The sequence below is a fragment of the Lepisosteus platostomus genome, chromosome 8 (assembly GCF_059453375.1).
Source record: "Lepisosteus platostomus isolate fLepPlt1 chromosome 8, fLepPlt1.hap1, whole genome shotgun sequence".
NCBI lineage: Eukaryota > Metazoa > Chordata > Actinopteri > Semionotiformes > Lepisosteidae > Lepisosteus > Lepisosteus platostomus.
In genome coordinates, this window is record NC_142618.1 from 4,655,721 (window position 1) to 4,677,074 (window position 21,354).

Genomic DNA, 21,354 nt, shown 5'->3' on the forward strand with positions numbered 1-21,354 from the left:
TGAAAAAAGCCAGAGTGTTTGGAAGCATGGCAGGTTCGTTTATTCTGTGCACTTACAGTTTTGTAGAATCCTAGGAGATAGAGATCTGATTTTTATGCTGAGAGGTACACCTTTTTGTTTTAAATACAGTACACACACCTTGCATGTATTTTGCACAATTGCTGAAATTTGGCTTCACACGTACTGTATATCTATATTACACTTGCAAGGAGGAAAGCATGGAGGCTCACAAATAATACTGTACTACAGTATATGTAAGCAATCCAAACAGCTCTGAGAACTGAGCTGTATGAGGGACTTTGAAAAGAATGCTGCCACAATAATGCAAAACTCTAGTAACGCAAAACACTCCACTCCAAAACACATCCAGGTTTTCAGAAATAAAAGAAGTGTTGCAGTGAATTACTGTATATACAGTATAGTGATAAGGAAATTGGTCCAAACTTGTTCACAGATATCCATGTGAAAGATGATGTTGCAGGTGTGCTTAATGTCCCAGATAATACACAACCAGAATTAAAGAACTTTGAAGCAGGAGAACTGAAACGTACTGTACAGTATAGGCCCTTTCATATTGTATGCCTAGAATTGTTTAGAAAGTGTTTTACAGGGTTCTCTGTGAACGCTTCAATCTCAAACTCGTAGCTGTGATGTAGATGGTGTACAGTACATGGTGATCTACAAACTGTAGATGATTCAAAAACTGTCTTCTATGACAGAATTTGAACTCGCATTGAAGGAATCTAATCTTTTATGCATCAGAAAAGGATAACTTAAAAGAAGGTTTTCAAAATTCTTAAAGGGACTTGACCCCAGCAGTTAATTCATATAACATTTACTGAATACAATATAAGGATTATAGTGAAAACCTTTTGAAAGCTAATTTGGCACCACTGCTAGAAAACAGGGTTAAGCCTTATTTGAATAGGACTAAAAAACACTGCCTTAACTCCTTTGTTAGCTCAACACAGTAAAACAACACGCTTAAAAACCACATAGCTAAATAAAATTTCATATAAACACAGCTGGACCATTTGTTACTGAACTGCATCTGCAGAAAGTCCTTGTCAGCTCTCAAGTCTTCCATCATTTCCTCCTGGTTTCTCTGTACCTGGAGTCCTGCTGTTTCTTGCCTGAAATCTGGAAGGGCTGATCTGTATGCATAGAACTATTTGTCTTTGTTGTAACAACCCCCCCCCACACACACACACACGCACACCTTAGACATGTTTTGCACTATTGCTGCAATGTGGCTTCATAAATCCAGAAGATATGTCTCATTATGAACCATTAGGTATAATTGCTTGCCTGTAATGTTATTTTCTCAAAAGGATTATGCACGTTGTGTGGTGTTTGTTAGCCCCATTTAATTAAAACATTGAAAACACTTTTTTACACAGAGAAGCTCCAATGCTTAGAACAGTGGAAAGTACCAAGTGTAGAAGATGATAGGTCTTGTTGTTTCACAAATGGGGACCTTAGCACATAAAACTGCCTTGTGGGCACTCAACAACCTCAATCAGGGTCACAATCTTTTTTTCTGGCCCATTTTCGTGAAACCCCTACCCTGCCACGCTGTTTCTTTCTTTTCTTTATCTGGCGTTTAGGGTGCACCTTTGTCTCTGTGTTGCATTGTGGGATTCTGCCTCTTTAAACCAAGAGCCTCCTTTTAGTTTGCGACACAGGTGTTGCAGTAAGTTTCTCCCTTCCTGTTTCTTTTCTTATGTGGTCCAGGTTGTTGTCTGGACTTTTCTCTGCGAAGCACAAAACCAAGCACTGCTATCCATGTGAGCCTTTCCATAGCCACCTGTGCAAAATATAAGACATCCACGTGCATCATGAATTCTCCTTTGGCAGTCAGTAATGAGTTCTTACAGAGCCTGACAAGGACTCCAGCATCTCCAGTGCATTGCCTGAGCTCCCAATGGCACTTTTCCATATTATTTTCAGTGCTTTACACATGAATGTATACAATAAGAATTACTTTAAAAAATGCAGGAACGATTATACTTTAATAAAAGTGACAAGTGCCACTTGGCGCTTAAAAAAATTATTTCATGCATAAATTTAAAATTTCCTTTATTTATTGTATTTTATAGTCTATGTTCAGCACTGGATATCATGAATCCTGACAGTCACGCAGACAGTATCAATTATTTTTGTGTGGTAATCTTTAACACTTACTTCAGATGTGGATATGTTGAGAAAAGCTTTTATCTTGAATGTACAGTAGAGTTACTGTAGAAACACCCACAACAAAGAGCGATTACAGTAGCAGAGTAATTTATTGGCCTGTATTTCATGGTATAATGAAAATAGCTATGAGCACTCCAAGGCACCAGAAACTACACAAAGGAAAATACCAGAGTATATTAATCCCAGCATATACAGTACTGTATGTAAACTACAATAACAAGTAAACGAGCCTTAGGTACTGTATGTATTTGTTCTTCATTTGTCATGTATCATCCTCACTCGACTCTTGCTGAAAGGATGGCCATTACAAGATTAGTGCATTCACAGCTCGTTCTTTTCACAGTGTGACATGCTTCCAAATCGCATTTCACCAGTCTTTTTTAGAATGTATGTCCGAAGGTGCTTTAAATATTTATGAATCTATGCTGCGAGTATTATACTAAACCAACGAATCCCTCAGGAATTACCAATTAGTATCATGGACCACAGTATTTGTTGAGGTTGCCACAGTTTATGTCTAAGAGGGCTTGAAATTGCAAGGTTAATTAGTTCAGTAATTGGAGAAAAAAGATTTTAAGGCTTGTCTGTTCGGATTCCTAGAAGACTGTAATTGATATTTGACATTTTCTGATTGTAGCTTCAAGTAGCTTCCTTTATAGTCAAGCTCTGTGACCTGCCCTTCACCCTCCCACGTACAGTATCTGTCAGCCATAATCATTGTGTATTGTTTTTGCATAATGTGAAGCACAGACATTTTTTTTTTTACTTGTCATGTGTTATTCAGGTCTGTGTCATCCAGATTCACACTCCTTTAAGGAAGGGCAGCTCTTTATCCCTGATAGCCCACATGAAAAAATAATGTTTCATACTTTACAAGATCTAATAGGTAATGTACTGTACAGTGTTCCGAGCCATAACTTACAGATTTTCACAGACAAAAAAATATTCTACATCACTGTGGCACAAAATCTTGTATCTCACGCCAAAAAAAAACAACTTTGTGTGCAACTGTGTAAATGCACAATTTTTGTGAGATGCTATACTCTTATTCGTGAGACCCAAACTGTTATTTCTTGTAGCTCCTCCTCCAGGGTTGGATTTAAAAATGAACCTTGCATTCTTTTATTAATTGTGAATTTAAAATATTTTTTTCCAATGGAGAAATCGATAAACATTCCCATATATCTCTCTGTGAAACGTTTCTTTTTTAAATATACTGTACCTAAAATACTGTGCACTACCACTTTATATACTACTTTGGTCATGTTCACGTTCATGTTTGGTGATATGTTCAGTCTACATATCAATTCATATACATTTATAATAGTATATAAATAAAGATCTGCGTTTGACTGGCATCCCATCCAGGTTGTTACCTGCCTGGCACCCAGTGCCTGCTGGAATAGACTCTGGCTCTCCAGTGACACTGAATCAGATGAAGTGGTTAGAAAATGGATGGCTGGATAAATAACATAAATGTACATTATTTTAACAATACATTTCATTTTACATCATTAATTAGACTGTCACAGAGCATATAAGCACTTTTCATTCGCAGAATTACTGGAATAACTGTGCAGTTTGTATCCTGAAAACTTCAGAGTTCACCCCTGACCCTTTAAATAAGGCAAAATGTTCAAAATGTTGCTGTGAGAAGCCACCTGCGCATAGTCATTTTGTGACTATAGGTTTTGCTCTTATACAATCGAAGGTGCAGTGGGCATGTAAGATACAATATGTTATGGATAAACAAGCCCCCAAATTGCTTTAGTTGTAGTTGTTCACAGGAAAATAAATATTTAAATAAATTAGAGTATATGGTTTCATTGTTCCTTTGAAATTTCAGATCTGTTTCCTTGCTTCAGCTCTAATATTTATTTTGTGTGCATGAAATAGAAATTGAAGTCTTGTCAGCATTTTATCATTTTCGAAACCATATAGGACAGATTACATTTTTATCGTATTCATGCGATCTTTAAATCTCTATACAGGAATATGTTCTTTGCCAAATATAATTCAATTCATATTAATATAATATAACAGAATATAAGTAATTAATTAGGTTAAATCCCTTTGCAATTTGCCTTGGATCCCTTCTACTTCCAACATTAATTTCTGGTCTAAGTGATGTGTCGCGCAGAAACAAGCTGATAAAATTATCCTACAGTATGTGTAATTGTTGTAACCTGTTCAAGTGTTGTGAATTTAAATGAGACACAGTGTCAAGCCCATCCTTGCGTGAACGCTTCAGCATAGGTTAATTCTCCTGCAGTTGCCGGCCACCTGTCAATCAGGCCGGTTGCCATAGGAACAGAATCAGCCAGGAAGCTTGCTGTACCTGTGGATTTCACCAGCCACGCCTCCCCACCTGTCAATCAGGCTGGTTGCCATAGACGCAGAATCAGACAGGAACCTTGCTGTACCTGAGGATGTCACCAGCCACGCCTCTCCCACCTGTCAATCAGGCCGGTTGCCATAGACACAGAATCGGACAGGAAGCTTGCTGTACCTGAGGATTTCACCACCACCCCTGTCTTTCCAAGAGTGCCCTGTAAAACCAAATAGGACTCTGCGCTTTTACTTTCCGAGGCTCCTTGTTTCCCCAGTTCCCACCTTGCTCTGTGTTTGGTTTCTCACCCCTGCTTTGCTTTTGACTCTTTTCTCTTTCCTTCAATTTCTTGCACTGTGTGGGCCCTGGCTAGCTCTGTTGGTAGAGCATGAGACTCATAGTCTCGGGGTAGCGGGTTTGTGTCCCACGTTGGGCTTCAGGTCCTCGATGTTGGAGGTTGGGCACAAGGCTAACAACCCTGTCCCATAAAAAAAAAACTAATGTTACGGAAGGCATAACGGGCAAACATCCACTTGCACTGTGTATCACCTGTGCTACGGACTTTTCTGCTTTGTCCCGACCTCGGCTTGTTGATTTGCCATCTGCTCTTTCAGCTTTGGACCGCTGCCTGTTTTGGGCACGATCCTGGACTGTGTGGGCCTGCCTGTGTCCGCGTTCACCTCGCTGCCTGCTGTTTTCCTGTGTTGCCTGTCTGGTCTCACACCGGGGTTCATTTACAAGCCTGGGACTGCGGTTTGGTTTTGCACCACCTTAAACAGCAGTACCTTGCTGATAGACTGCACAGGAATCTGTACGCCAGTATGTTGGTGGTATAGTGGTGAGCATAGCTGCTTTCCAAGTAGTTGAACCGAGTTTGATTCCCGGGCAACGCATCATTAACACTTGCCAGCAGGCATGTCACCCTGCAGCTCACCGCTGGCTGCCCAGTGAAGCTCAGCAGGTATGAGCCTGGTCAGTACCTAGATGGGAGACTCCTGAGAAAAACTAAGGCTGCTGCTGGAAGGTGTTAGAGGGGCCGTTAGGGGGTGCTCACCTTGCGGTCCATGTGGGTCCTAATGCCCCAGTATAGTGACGGGGACAGCCGCTGTCCTTCAGATGAGACGTAAAACCGAGGTCCTGACTCTCTGTGGTCATTAAAAATCCCAGGGCGTTTCTCGAAAAGAGTAGGGGTGTTACTCCCAAATTTTCCATTTCCAATCATGTCCTCCTAATAATCCCCCTCTGTGAACTGGCTTCATGACTCTGTTCTCCTCCCCACTGAGAGCTGGTGTGTGGTGAGCGTTCTGGCGCACTATGGCTGCCGTCGCATCATCCAGGTGGGGCTGCACACTGGTGGGGGTGGAGGGGATCCCCATTACCTATAAAGTGCTTTGAGTGGAGTGTCCAGAAAAGAGCTATATAAGTGTAAGCAATTATTACTATTAATTGACGTTTGGATTTGAATACTGTATGTTGCTACACTTATATACCCACATACATCAGCTGGAAAACAGCTGAGTGAAAATGACGTTTTGGAAGCACGCTGTACAAAATAATCTCGATCTCTGATTTTGATCTCCAAAAACATTTGAAGGCTCTAACATAAATAACTTTTTGAGCTTCTGAAGTCAGGGGAAAATGCAAAGGGCACATGGCCTTGTACTGTAAGTGCCTCATGTCCCCCTTTGAAGTGGGTCAACACTGTGGGAGTCCTGTACATGCCGCGCGTTACAGGAGACACGTGGTGCTGGGATCTCCGGCCACTGTCACGTGCAGTGCCTCCAGTGCCTGAGCACTCTGTGCGTATGTTTGCGCTGCTGTGTCAGCAAATAATGTTAAGAACATCAAAATAATGTTAAGACCTGTCTAAAAATACACCTTTAGGAAACTTCTAGCTGTTTGTGGATATCTGGATAGAATAGATGGTTAAATGTACTTAACACGGGACGGCGTGATGGTCAGCATGGCTGCCTTGTAGCAGCTCGGGGGTCCTGGGTTCAGTTCCTGGGGTGCTGTCTGCGTGGAGTTCGTATGTTCTCCCTGCGTTCACTCCCGGTACTCCGGTTTCCCCCTGTAAAACTCAGCCCTGGTCTGAGTGTGTGTGTCTTTGTGCTTGTGTGTGTGTGCACCCTGCGATTGACTGGGGTCCTGCCCGGGGTGTACCCCGCCTTGCACCCTTTGCTTGCCAAGGTAAGGCTCTGGCTCCACCCACAACTCTGTACTGGTTAAACTGGAATAGGAAATGGGTGGATGGATATATTATCCTTCATGGTGCACTATACTTCATGGTGTACTTTCTGAAAAAAACAGGCTATGAAAAGAGTGTTTTTTGCTGTGACATAACGTATACCCTAATTATAAATAACAGATTTCAAAATACTGAGACACCTGATGACCTTTTTCAGTAAAGAAAACTCCCAGTATCCAATAGGAAAGTGACGGAGCTGCAAGCACTAGAAGATTAAACTAAATCTTCAGTGTTTATAAATTTATGTATTTTCTTTCATGAGCTTGAAAAATCCAGATTGTCAAAACTAAACTTTTACATTTTCCCAAAGCAGACAGATTCACAGGACTTGCTGTTATGATTAACCCAATGTTTGGCAGACAGCATCCATGAAATTGGACATTGCATTTCACAAACCTCCCTGTGAATCCCTATAAAATATTTTAAAGCAGTGGAATAAAGCACTGGAAGCAGTGGTATTTTAAAAATGTGCTTCTACATTTTAATCATTGTTACACGATGTGATTAATATGCTCCCACAATACTCAGGATCATTGTTGGTATGTTCTCTGTGAAAACCACTAATAGTAGGAATGTTGAAGGATCACATAGTCATGGTTGTGCAGAGATATAACAGATTTATTTTTTTCACAAAATTTGTAGCAATGTAAAAAAAAAAAAATGTAATGAAAACACACAAAATGACCTCAGTAGTAATGAAATGTCTGCTATGTGTGCATATATTTATAAAAATTTTAAAACACATTTCAGAAAAACCCTTTTACATCAATATTTTAAAGTGACCATAAAATATTAATGTGAACTGTGATTCTTAAATTATTACTTGTATGTGTACCAGAGAAAGTTTAATATATATATACTGTAGATTTTGGTAGCTGTGATTTAGAAAAAAAAATAACTATATACTGTAGCATAATTACTGAAAGACAAGTTAATTTTCTTTTTAAATGAATAATGTTGGACTTAATTTATCTGTCGCTATTTTTCCCTCAGCAGACAATAAGAATATGTCATGATTAATTACCATTTGGTGTGTTTCTTTGAGATTTTATTTTCACATTTAAATTGAAAAAGCAGAAGTCAGTGTCAGTATGTTATTTCAGGGACAACTTTAATTAAACATTACATATTTGAATTGTATAATGCTTTGGTTGGACTAAGCATGGAATTTTATCAGAAGCAGTTCTTCATACTGTACATTTATTTCAGACTAACCCCATCATAAGAGGTTTTAAAAGTGAAAAAGCAAAAGCAGTTTTAAGTAGTAATTGTAGTATTTTAGATTATTCAGTAGAGAGATGAGGGCCAAATAGCACAGGTGAATTCTAAAGACGAGTCTTCCTTCACCACAAACTCGACAAATGGAGTACACATGTGTCACCAGCCTAAAGAACTCTACAATCCTGAGTGCTTGCTTCCAACATTGAGGGGTTCTGGTGCCTCTGTAATGTGGTCGGGCAAATTTTCCTGGCATGGTTTGGGTGCACTTGGAAGTCGAGGTCACTGCCAGTCGCGAGTGAATCATCTTCACCCCATGTTGCAGGCTTTCTTTCCTGCTGGGAAGGCTGTCTTCCAGAATGACAGGGCCCCTATCCACAGAGTACACGTGGTCACCCCAGGGTTTGACAGTGATGTCTTCCACATGTCATGGCCTTCTCAGTCACCAGATACCCAGTTAAGCATTTAGAGGATATTTCTGGAATGATGTTGGAAACAGTGTTTTCCATTGACTTTCTCATGGAAGAATAATACAGCATCCTGTGTAATTCGAGACTCTGGTAGGCTCTACCTCAGTGCATACAGGCCATGCTGGCCCAACATGGTGGCCCAATGCCCTATTAAGTGACTTTACATTGGTCTTTCCATTTTGTGTCCACAACATGTAGATATACAATACTGTAGCACTGTATAGAACTTGCTGTTTACCAAAACCCTCAGGGCAATATTTACCTACTGCTTTGTGTTATCAATACTGTATTTTTAGGTTTATGTCATCAAGAACTGTCTGTAGTGTCTGTGGTTTGACATCTCCTTGTACGATTGTTCTATAAAGAGGTATAAATAAATGTCATTTTTATTGACCCCTAGAAATGAAGAGAATTGTTTGGATTGCTGCGTGGGTTATGTGGTATATCATCTTCATTCCTTCACTGTGTAAAAAAACAATCTTCCTTACTCCTTCTGCCTTTCACTTGTGAAACAGCTAAGGATTATTTGAAATCCTGAAAAGTGATGTAATGGAATCCGGGCTGTTGCTAACATTTGTAATCCGCTGTTGCCTTTTTTAATACACATTGAACACATTTTTTCCTTAAAAAAGAAGGTCTGTCTTGATAGAAGTAAGAACGTTGATGACCTAGCAGTGGAATCTGAGAAAGGAAATACCGTATATTATATTGAGCCTTTCCAAGTTGTCCTTACCTCCCCTAATTCCATTAAGTTCTTAATGCTTCCATAAAAATGAAATCTTTATCACAAGATCACAAATCAGCTGTTGTGAAAATGTTTGATAGTAAGCAAAAAACATTTTAGTATTTTCTGTAAGTGCTTCATCTGCTTTATAAGATAAGATCACTTTATTTTGAATTTGTCTTTTCACATACTGTACCCCAGCTTGCTCTCAATGAGACACATAGACAGGGAGAGAAGCTTGGGGTCAGAGCGCAGGGTCCGCCCCTGGAGCAGCTGGGGTTAGGGGCCTTTCTCAGGGGCCCAATGGAGTAGGAATACCAACCAGCAACCTTCCAGCCACAGGCGCAGATCCTTAGCCCCAGAGCCACTACACTGAAAAAAATAACTGAAGTCCTCCGTTGATTAACTATTTGCTAATTACATGCCCTCCAATGTTCTTTTCCACAAAAATTTTGCAGTGTGTACCATATAGAGCATGAACATAGAGGACAGAGGAGAAAGAAATTGAAAAGCTGTGATGAGGCAGGAATAATCTCTGATCCCATCCGATCTGTGCCAGGCTGGGTTCACTTATAAATGTGTGAATATTATATAGCTTTTTGTTCTTCTGTAAAATGTACCACATTTCCTTTTGAAACTGTTAAAATCATTCCCCAGTACCATTACAGACACAGATTTTAGCAAAGATTGAGCATGTAGGTAACTAGTACTGTTAAGAATGAGCTCTGTGTAGAGCTCATTACGTAGAAAGCTATCTTCCCTGTATTCAGAGTCCTGTTGTGATTGTCCACATTTTTCACACTTAGGTTGACAGCATCTCTTTCCTCTGTTTAAGGGAAGTGAGAGGCTGAATAACCAGCCCAGGTTTGAATATCTTATTGAAAGTGTTTATCAAATCAGAGGGCTGAGAAAGATAAAAATGAGCTCAAACTATACATTAATTGTAGGATCAAAAGTGGTTTATTTTGCCACAAAATATGTTTTATGTAAAGAGGAGAAATTATTTAAAGTAAACACATTGTCTGGAAGTGTTAGGATTCTATTTTAAAATAAAATAGAGTGTTTATATTAAAATTTAAATTAGCTATGAACAGAGTACATCCAATGTTTTATTTGTGTGCTTTAGGTCATATATTCGGCTTTCTGAACTTTAGACTCTGATGTGCATACAGTACACTTCTCTTTCTTTTGTACAAATCCAAGTTCCATCTTCAAGACATGTTCAAGACGCTCTGCTGCTTACTACATAATGATTTCTCTCGTCTTGTTACACAGTGCCTTCGGCTGTCCTTACTCGGAGATCAACATGAAAAAGGAGGTGACACTTCAGGACCGTCTCGGGGGAGAGAAACAAATCACCTTTGTCCCTGTACGTTTCGTTGCAAAAGCGAAGAGTCTGTACACTGCGGATGAACACGAACAGACAGATGAATGTAGTATGGAATCTAGGTAAGAATGGGAGCTCAATCAGTATTTAAACAGGGTACTGTGTCATTCAAGTCAGCATTTTTTCCAATAGATATACACATTCTGTATATGAACTCTGTTCTTCCAGGTCTTGGAAAACAAGTAATAACAAAGAGCTTATACAGTATGTGAAATGAGTTTATTCATGCTGATTAAGAGCATTGCACTTTATTCTAGGAGAATTAGAAATGTCTAATTAATATTTAAAGGTTCCACAGTTTCAAAACAGCATTTACGATAAAACCTTCAGAAACTACTGCATGCTTTCTAAAAGTCCTTTTGATCTATCTTCAATACAGATAAAACTCTGGATTGCAGATCTAAGATTTCAACAGTATGTTACAGATATTACAAGCAAGCCCCTTTAAGGATGTTTTTTAATTGTATATGTGTTGCAATTTAAAATGTTTCCGGTATCTCTTTATTTTTTTTGGTGTCGTCATCATTTAGAACATGAGCTGTTTTGCTCTCTCAGATTTTATGATGTTTTATGCATTTATAAACTAAATCACAGTCTGGGCCCCATAAGCTTAAAATAAGACAGACAGTTTGAAACTTTTAACTTTGGCTATCATGTGTCTGAGGGCCCCCTGCTAACTCAAGAAAGCACAGGTAAGGAATCATACAGACAAAAGTGCTCGACTTATACAGATTAAAGGTCTGAACGAAAATGTGAAGGAGTGGATCATTATTATGAACTCTAATCATTGATCATACTGTTTTGTTCATACTGTGGGATTGTAATTATAACTCTAATAATCATTTCTCATGAAAAAAAATCTTTACTGATAGGTTCTAAGTATTTTTTTTTATTAAGTCAATCTCGATTCTACTTTCTTGTGTCAGTTACCCAATAGAGCCTCTTAGTTCTAAAGGAGCAAGATTATTAGGACGGTTGACTGCAAGGTATCTCTAGTCAATTCTGTGTTTATTGTTAGGTACTGAAGTTAGGCTCTCTTAAAATAGTAGTGAAACCTGTCAATGTGTGCCACTTCAACTACTGTATTTGGAGTGTATCTTAAAATTCAAAATGAAAAGCAATGTATTTCGTGCTCAAGAAACACAGACACCTTTAAAGCTGAAAGAAAAAATGAAACAGACGCATACCAAAAATCAACATCTGCAAAATTCTTAAGAAGAAAGAAACCACAGGTATACCCCAAGAATAGACAAGAACTCATGGTGGCTACAGCAGAGTCTTGCTAAAGCAGCTCAGTTGATTATAAAAAGAGTTTGATAAGCTCTGTGGGTTGCAGACTTCATGTTGTTGCTGTTTCAAAGGAATATACACCAAATGCCGACTTTTACACCCTGAAATGTATTTAAAGTGAATGTGTCCCAATACACACAGTCATTTGAAAACACTGGGTTGAACAAAAAATATTCTTAAGTCATCACTAATAAGTATTTTACTCCAAAAATGAGTAAATGCGTGTATGGCAAAGAATAAAACATTACTGTAAAGCGAAAATTCTGATTTGTTATCTCAAGACTTTTTGTGGGCACTGTACATAGGCATCTCTAAACAAATCATACTTTATACCAAAATGGAGCAATGATTAGAATTTTTTTACAGCAGCTGAATAGCAACAGGTCAGGGTGTTCTCATATTTCTCTCATAAATTTACAGAACTGGCATAACAAAATCTTAAGTTCCATAAAACCTTTTGTTTACCAGTATACAAAAAAATAACTATAAAATATGATACCTCTTGTTAGTACTACTTTTTTCTATCAGTCAAGGGTATATCACTGGTGTACATTGACATGGAAAATTATATAGTGCAATCATTTTTGTAGGGGGTGTAACACATGTTTTCTTTGTGTGGTTAAACATCACCACAAAGTGCTCTATAGTAAAATAAAACAAGAAATTCACAAATGAACACAACAGAATTAAAAGACGGGGTATTGACATGAGTATTTGACAGAACTTGAAAGTACGGATATGGGCTGGGAGATTATTCCATAGCCTTGCAGCAGAAACACGGAAATCGTGGCCTCCTGGTGTTCGTAGCCTCCTTTTAGGAACTGAACTAAATAGTCCAAAGAGCATAAATGACGTGTACAGTAGGTGTATAGAGAATTAATAGTTCACTGTTACAGTCAAGAGCCAGATTGTTCAAGCTCTTAAAGTTAAGTACAGTAGCAGTATTTTGAATTCTATTCTGAAAACCACCCACAGCCAGTACAAGGGAACTAAGGAGGAGATAAGTGATCATGCATTCTACTTTTAGTTAAGATCTGGATAATGAGTTCAAAATATATTGCAGCATGTGAAGCACATTTGGATAGTGCACTACAGTAATGATGCCTAGAAAAGACAAAAGCATACTGATCATTCTAACAGTAATCACAATTAGTAACTGAAGACACAACTGAAGACTTGTGTCCTCCTGTCTCATTTTCTCTTACTTTTGGATTACATTGATTCTTTTGAATTCTTTTAAACACTGTACAGTATGTTGTACCTAACATCCTCCATGGAATATTTACATCCTCCTGGTCCCCATTATCCGCTAATGCCATAATTGTTTTATGGGAAATAGGTCCATGCTTCACATTCCTTTTATATGGTCCCATTAAGGACCTTAAATGGGGACACCCTGTAATAGGAAAAGAAGTGGACCGAGAACAGAGCCCAGCTGGATGCCAGGTGTGTCCATTTTTGTTGTCGAGGTACAATATCCAGTTTAAACAAGTGACTTTCTGTCAGGTTGGTTTAAACCACTATGGCACAGTTGCAATAATATCAATAACCTGCACCTCTCTCTAATGTAGTCAGCAAAATGGTATGAACAGTAGCGTGAAAGGCGGCGGTGAAGTCCAGCGGGATAGAAATGGATAAAAAACAAAATCAAGAGTCGCCAGATCGTTATAAAGCCTAAAAAGAACAATTTCAGTGCCTCAGTGGGAACGCAGGCGGAAATGACTCAGACGGCTTCTGTGCAGAATGATGAGCTTGTATATGAACAGCAGCAGCCCATCCTAGACGTTTTTAAGATACTGGCTGGTGATTATTCGGCAGGCTGGAGCCTGCGTTCTGCCTTTTTAACCAGGGGATAATAACTGAAGGTTCAAGGGTGAAGGGAACAGTTCCAGCCCTTAATGATTCGTTGGTGATATGCGTGACAATGGGACAGAGAATTATGAAATTTGAACACAGTGGGAATAGGTCACAAGGAACATATGGTGGGTTTTAATTTTAGTCATCATTTCAGATAGCTACTGAGGAGAGACAGCACGAAGCTGTGCAAGGTGACTGTACGTCAGTTATTTCCCAGAAGTGAAATCAAAAGATCTGACTTTGGATTTTTTTTTTTAATTTTGGATTGAAAAAAGCTGATAAAAAGATGGCATTGGACTATAACCTCTTCAGGAGTGGACTTCTCTTACCTGAATTTAAGAAGTGTTGAATTGTGAAAAAAAAAAACAAGGTTTGAGGATCTTTCTTTGGTCAAATTGCCTTCCAAGAAAAGCTAACCTTGAAACAGTACAGTATGACATGCATTACTGTAGGGTTGTGGTGTTGCTTGGAGGCAAGTAAATGAGCAAATGTGGTTGTTGTACCAAGGGTAGTGGAGTGTAAATGAGACTTCTTTATTTGTTTCCAAGCTAAACAATAGAAAATTCCAACCAAAAGTGGAATAGAAAAGCATTATGGAGTCCTCAAGTCTAGCTGGCTGAGGGTCACTGGCAAGACGAAATAAAATGGAAAAGGGAAAACAAATCTGATTTAGCAAACCTTATTAGTATACTTGGGTTTGTTTAGAATAACTGCAATTCTAAATCAAAACAAATGGCTAGATCCAAAATGCCCAGTTTAAAATGCAGGTCACTAACAGGCAGACCACACGTTTCTGTCAAATGTATAAAGACTAGAACTTTCCTGGTAGGAAATGAATTCAAAAGTGATATTTTGTTGGTCAGGGATCAAGTACAAATAACTCTAATTCAGCATTATTTAAAGTTAGAGTTACTACAGTATATAGCGCAATGTTAGGAATGTTGCACTACAGTAACAGATTGACTCAGCAACCTGCTTGCTTTGTGTAAAGTTGTAATGTATGTTATTTAACTTGTTGTTGTTGCTGCCGCTGTTCTGTGTTCATCTTTTGGTGATTCCTTAATGTCTTGGTATCGGAGCAAAAATGTAAATAAGAATTTCATTGCACTTGTGCATATGACAGATAAGATTAACTGAACAGGAGGGCATCTAAGTAAACAAGAATGTCCAGCTATCTAAAGGGAATTGATGTTGTATGAATTGTGTGTAATATTTAAACCTGTGACCAGAACCCCTTTGCAAACATCTGGGCCTCTACAGCAAGTCCACTCTGACATCCAGGTAGTACAGCCTCACAATGACTCCAGTGACTGAGTACAAGTACCCCATACAAGTGGGTAGAGAGGGCAGAGCAGGTCCAGACTTTTAGTGCTCTTTGATAGTGGTTTCTGACTCAGGCATTGACAGAAATCCCTCAGTGCGTGTACTAGCAAAAGACTAGTCTTGGCAAAAAATATCAATAGCAGGGAAGCTGATAGCGAATTCACCAAGCTGGGGTTCGTCGCTCTGGCTCAGAGGCTGGTAGCGTCCAGCTGTAAGGATGAGATTGGCAGCGATCTCAGCCAGGCAGGGCCTTTAACCACAGGGTGCAATCCTGCAGCAGGAACACAAGCAGGCCAGAGCAGCTCTCACAAGAAGGCAGAGAGACCATCCCCAGCTGCTTAGAAACTTGCAGCAGGTACAGGTAGGTAGGCTAGGCCATTTCCAGGGCCATAAAGGCCCATGGGGGAATGGGGGGGAAGAGCATCACGCTCCAGCCGGCCTGTTACCCCCAGAAGGATTGACCCCCAGTACTCGTTTGGAAAGCAGGCTGAGTGGATCTGGGAGCTGTCTCGCAGGAATTAGAGCTCCATCGCTTGAACCTACTGGGATTGAACCCGGGACCTCCCGGTCCGGAGCTAGACGCCCTTGCCATCTGAGCTACCACGGCTCCAGGTGGAGGTAGCAATATGAAAAAAGGAAACTGATCATTCAGCTGGGAGTGCTAAAAACATATTAAAGAGTGTATATCCAAATAAACACAGAAATTGTTTACAAGTAAGCACAAGCATGATAAGAGACAGGTGTGCCCATTTCCTCTCCCATCAACAATTACTGTGCTGCCTTGGAGCGTGGTTGGCAGAACACTAGTATTGCAGTGTAAGAGATGATCGACAGCTAGGACTATAAGATACTTCCGAGAGGCTTCATAGCATTCCAGCAGTTCATAACATGCTTGTTTCCATACCGGATAGTGTATTACAGCATGTGCAGTTCAAGTTGTTGACTGTAATACTATAGGTTTTCTTGTTGTAGGTGCACAGTTTCAATTAGGGTGAAGAATGGGCGAACATATTGATGTTTCAGAACATACTGTACTCTTTATTGGCTTAACATAGTTGTTCTTTTTCTGTGTACAGTATACAGTACTTCGATGCCTATACAGTGTGAGATTCATTTTGCTTGTTTCATAAAACTATTCCCAATAAAATTATTCCCACACTATACAGTACATCTTGTCCATCTGTTCATGTAGATATACTGTAATCTTTAAGAAATGCCGTATTTATCTTTGGTTCTGCCTCCAAATCCTCTTATTTTGTACACAAAGCGATGTTTATAATTGTATTTGCTTCCCCTGCTCACTTGAAGAATTGCTGTGCTTCTGGAATCCAGATGCTTGAACTTATGAGTGCACGTTATTAGTAGTGTGATAGATGTTCTTAATATACAATATTTGGGAGCCTTCAGGCAGAAGGGTGACCTGAGAAGAGCTGGTATTGCATTTCCCTTTTTAAAGACATTTTCTTTCTATGTGGCATGTGCAGAACCAGTGTAACCTGAAACAATTCCTTTAATTTTTGTAATACACAATGAACATTTTGACCAAGTTATTATACTGTACATCATTACAAATTAAAGGAAAATATGTCTTACACTGTATACAGTACCTATATATATGCAATGTTTTTGTTCAGTATATGTTTTTCAGTATTCTTATTTCAAACCATCATATCAGTACTCACCCACTTATCATCGATACACACATTTTACTACACATTTCCTGATGTATGATATCTTGGCTAAGTGAATATTGAATCGTTTGCTCTTAATTTCACAAACAGGTGTTCACCATCAGGGTGTGAAGGCTCAGGTCGTTTAAGAGGGAGGTACAGCTCACATTCAGGATCTCCGCTGGTCAAGAGAGAGCACAGCAATGATCCACCTGCTCAGGGAAATAAGCCTCTAACTCCGGCTGTTAAAAAGGCCAAGCTTCAAAGCCGGTAGGTACTGTAACAACCGAACTCTTAAACTTACAGAACCACACTGCTAGACTTCACCTTTAGAGGAAGCATCTCTCAAAACTAAATGTTGGATTTTGTCAAGAAATGTGGGAGAATTTTAGGGTTTAACTTAAGAATGGGCCATAACTGATTACCCTACAGTGAGCAAAAAATACAAATTGTCTTTGACATATAATATATGTTACATTTATTTTTGGGTGAGCTGAAAAGGAGCACACTGAAACACATAAATATTGTCTCATTTTTTTTATAAAAGGGGACTTAAGTATTGCTTGAAACATTTTTAACATGGGACTTACTGTGCTAACTTGGTTTGACCATTATCTAACTAGTTTTAATAGTATACTTCAGTGATCATTTTAAAATACATTGAGCCCATTAAGAAGCAACCCTCATACCCTACTTCAGGGAAATTTTCTCTCTGTATGCTACATTTACAAATTTGATTTGAGGCGTTCTGGACAGCAAAATGTTACACAACCAAGCTTTTAGAACTCCCTGGAGATTTTCTTCTTTCATTTCACTGTAAAATTGATCTAGTTAGGCTTACGAATGCCATTATAAACGGGGCAATGCAGAGAAAAATGTGTTAGAAGTGACTGGGATCTTGAACATTTGCCTTTTGTTCTGCATGCGATTAATCATAAATCATAAAATGTTATTGTTTTCGTACTGAACAATAATGGTGATACGGGCTGGATGCTGTAATATTTGTTTCACATTTGTTGAAAGCGACTTTGATGTGAGCCAGATTGAATATGATTGGAAACTCAATTTCTGAGAATTTTACAAGCACGCGTTATCTAAATGTTTCAGAAAGGAAATCTCGACTTTCACGTTGGAAATAATTTGCAAATGATATTCTACAGTGTGTAAAGTTCATGCTAAAATATCTTTGAATTGAGTGCTGGTACAGAGCTAAAACGCTTTCTAGAATAAAGATTGAAGCCTAAAATAAAAGATCACAGCCTCATGTAATCCTGGTTAGCTGATATTTGGCCATTTGGCCGCAAAAATTTCAAGAAAAGAAATAAAAGTTTCTGGTGGTGATCTAGGGCTCTATTTCCTAACAAGTTACTCAAAACAAGTAACTAGAACAAGGTCCATTAAAAGCTGTATCTAATCTTCTTTATATTATTTGAAGTTTTAAGGTGTGCCATCGTAGGTAATTGTTTTTATCTCAGTATAAAATGTTTGTTTTAAAGAGGATATTGTGTATATCCTACTGGTGCAACTAATGTAATGCCTGCGTTGCGTGAAATGCAATTAAAATTGTCCGTGGTTCCACTTTGAATTTAGATTATATATCATCATTTTACATGCATGGAGATATTAAATCCAATTTGTTTTCTGCCTGAGTGTTGTTTATTCTGTGCTGTTCAGTCACATTATGGCTGCTATAGTGATTTAGTTCCAGTTCACAGGATAATCAGGCGGTATATTTTTCTCCTCTTTGCCCAGGCTTGCTCAGTCAACGAAATATCTGAAAATCAAAGAAGAGGAGGAAGATATTGACTTGCACAGTTTGCTCACAGGTAATGAGGTCTATGGTAGTATGTTGTCATTGTTATTACTGTTGCAATGGGATAACATTTAAGATTTAAATTTAAAATGATTAAATGAATTGCACATTAAAGAAAGCAGCATCGTTAAATAATTTTACACATTGATTTTTTTTTTACATTCAAGCAGAAATGTTTCACTGTGTCTCCCCTCTCTAGAGAATGTGGACTGTTATCATAATTGAACAGCAGTGAGACATGCAAATTTCCTTAAATTGGTTTGCAGTGTCTTGAGACTTTTAATATTTATTGCCCAAGACATTTCGAGAAAGAACTCCGAGATCATTCGATTGAGGCTTCATAATCTGGTGTGATATTGTTCAAAGAATCTATCATTTTCAGTTAGTGACGCTCATCATGAGTCCATGGGATTTCATTTTCTTGTAATGCGTGTGACTCCTGTTCATCAAGTCTTTATGGATTAGGCATAACATGTTATATACAATAATCACTCATTTTAATTAACAGTTAGGAATGTTTAGCTTTTATATTCAGCCAGGAAACAGAGCTAGATGGAATAAAGATACATGAATACTGTATTGGAGTATTCTTGTTGTAGGTATATATACATATATATAACTTAATACGAGCCAGCAAACAGGAAAGTACATTTTGCATTTTCTGCCTTTCATGCTGCAAAATGCTAACATCTCTAAGAATTTCTACACATACCTAGGCTTCAGACAGCAAAACTCGCCGTGTCCCATTATTTTGTAGCAGAAAAAAGCATACTTCATACTGGTAGACCAGCCAAATGTCCCTAACATTTTATATGCTCTGATCCCAGGAATATCTCTGTGTAATACTTCCCTTGGGGCTGTGACACCAAGAGTGATGCAAGCCTCCTGTTTTGGCGAGAGTAGTTATAGCAATTCACAGCAAGCCAGGGTCACATCTTTTCCTCCAGATGAATCTCTCCAGCAACATTGACTAATAGTCCCCAGAATGCAAAAGCTCCAAACCCCAGAGACCCTGAGTCCTCACCATGGTACATAACTCTCACAAAATTCATTTATTCACATTCAGCATGGAAGAGTAACAGGAAAGACCATAGGCAGGACATTTCACTCATATTTTATTAAAAACATTTAAAAAAAAAACTTTCAAAAACCGTAATTATTGTAGGTTGTTCCCAAATGTATTTTTAAAACACAGAGATTTGCTATTTCATTTTAAATGCCTAAAATATGTCTAAAGGGGAAACTGAATAAAGATTTGTTCAAATCTAAATATCAGACTCTGGAGATGCTAGAGATCCTGACAAATCTGGTTAAATTGTCTGCTCCCTTTTAAGAGGGACTGGGCCATCTTAAGAATGAAGAAAATGTCTATCACAAACATTAGAAAAGAAATGTCAATATAGTAATAATAAATGTCAGTATAGTCAATATAGTTAAAGCCATCCTGCTTTCATTATTAATGAGGTTCTGTTAATAGTTTGGAGCTAAAGTATTTTCAGTCCCTCTGAGATTTAAAAATTATGAGTAACTTCTTTTATTTACATAATGGACTCGTCCTCTCAATGTGATTGTAAAGGAGCTGTTTCAGCATTAAAGTACTGTATGTCAAGGAAGACTGGTATGCCTTGTATATAAGGTATTGTATACATTTTGATGTGGTTTTCTTTGCTTACATCATTTTATTTTTTGATAAAATATAGAAGTTTTTTTTTTGATTGGGGGAACAAAGTAAGTGCTTGGAAATCACTGCACCTTTAGATAGTTGCCTTAGCAGTGAACCATAAAAAGTGAACTCCCAGAGTTCACCCAGATTCCTCTATTTCTGCATCACAGTTCTACAGGCAAGAATCACAATGAATATTGTCTCATCTGTGTATCTTTTATATTACATAAAACCCAGCATAAGAATTGTAATATAGCACTGTTTTATTTTGTTTCATTTGTTATTAGCTTTCCAGCATTTAAAACACCAAATGTAGGAATATGAAATACTTAGATTGTCAATTAAAAAACAGTGATTGCATATATAACAAGTCAACAAGAAAATAATTAGACGTACAGTACAGGTACTGTATACTGTATAACGTTAAAAGAAAAATCCTATAAACCTTATTTTTAGGTTGCATTAAATTAAGAGGCATAGAGGATTAACAACTTATAAATGAAAACATCCTGTGACTATGCCTTTCTGCCTCTGGTAAAGACGCTTCGAAACAAAAAATTATCTTAGCTTCACAGCACTTTATAAAAAGCAGGATTGTACCTGGAAATGTGCACTCTCGGGTTTGAAACCTCTGAATAGCTCCCCTTGTGTGCGAGAAGGCAAAAAGAAGCACATTTGCTCTCATATTTTGTTGTACTTTGCTTCCATGTTGTATCTTACAAGAAATATGCAAACATAATGCAATCCGTCCTTCGGATGAGACGTAAAACCGAGGTCCTGACTCTCTGTGGTCATTAAAAATCCCAGGGTGTTTCTCGAAAAGAGTAGGGGTGTATCCCGGCGTCCTGGCCAATTTTCCCATTGGCCCTTACCAGTCATGGCCTCCTAACAATCCCCCTCTTTAAAATTGGCTTCATTACTCTGCTCTCCTCCCCACTGATATCTGATGTGTGGTGAGCGTTCTGGCGCACTATGGCTGCCGTCGCCTCATCCAGGTGGGGCTGCACACTGGTGGTGCTGGAGGGGATCCCCATTACCTGTAAAGCGCTTTGAGTGGAGTGTCCAGAAAAGTGCTATATAAGTGTAAGCAATTATTATTATTATTATTATTATTATTATTATTATTATTATTATTATTATTATTATTATTATTACTGTATAAGCCA

General features: G+C 38.5%; 1 protein-coding gene across 3 annotated transcripts in view; it reads left to right on the top strand.

Annotated features, from left to right (window-relative positions):
• The window catches only part of l3mbtl4 (L3MBTL histone methyl-lysine binding protein 4), a 141,918-nt gene that overhangs the window by 71,952 nt on the left and 48,612 nt on the right, over window positions 1–21,354 (top strand). For all 3 annotated transcript variants that reach the window (XM_088642114.1, XM_088642113.1, XM_088642115.1), the window contains exons 15-17: window positions 10,461–10,634; window positions 16,824–16,982; window positions 18,465–18,538. In XM_088642114.1, coding sequence (XP_088498240.1) covers window positions 10,461–10,634; window positions 16,824–16,982; window positions 18,465–18,538 — 407 coding nt within the window. The remainder of the gene's footprint in view (window positions 1–10,460; window positions 10,635–16,823; window positions 16,983–18,464; window positions 18,539–21,354) is intronic.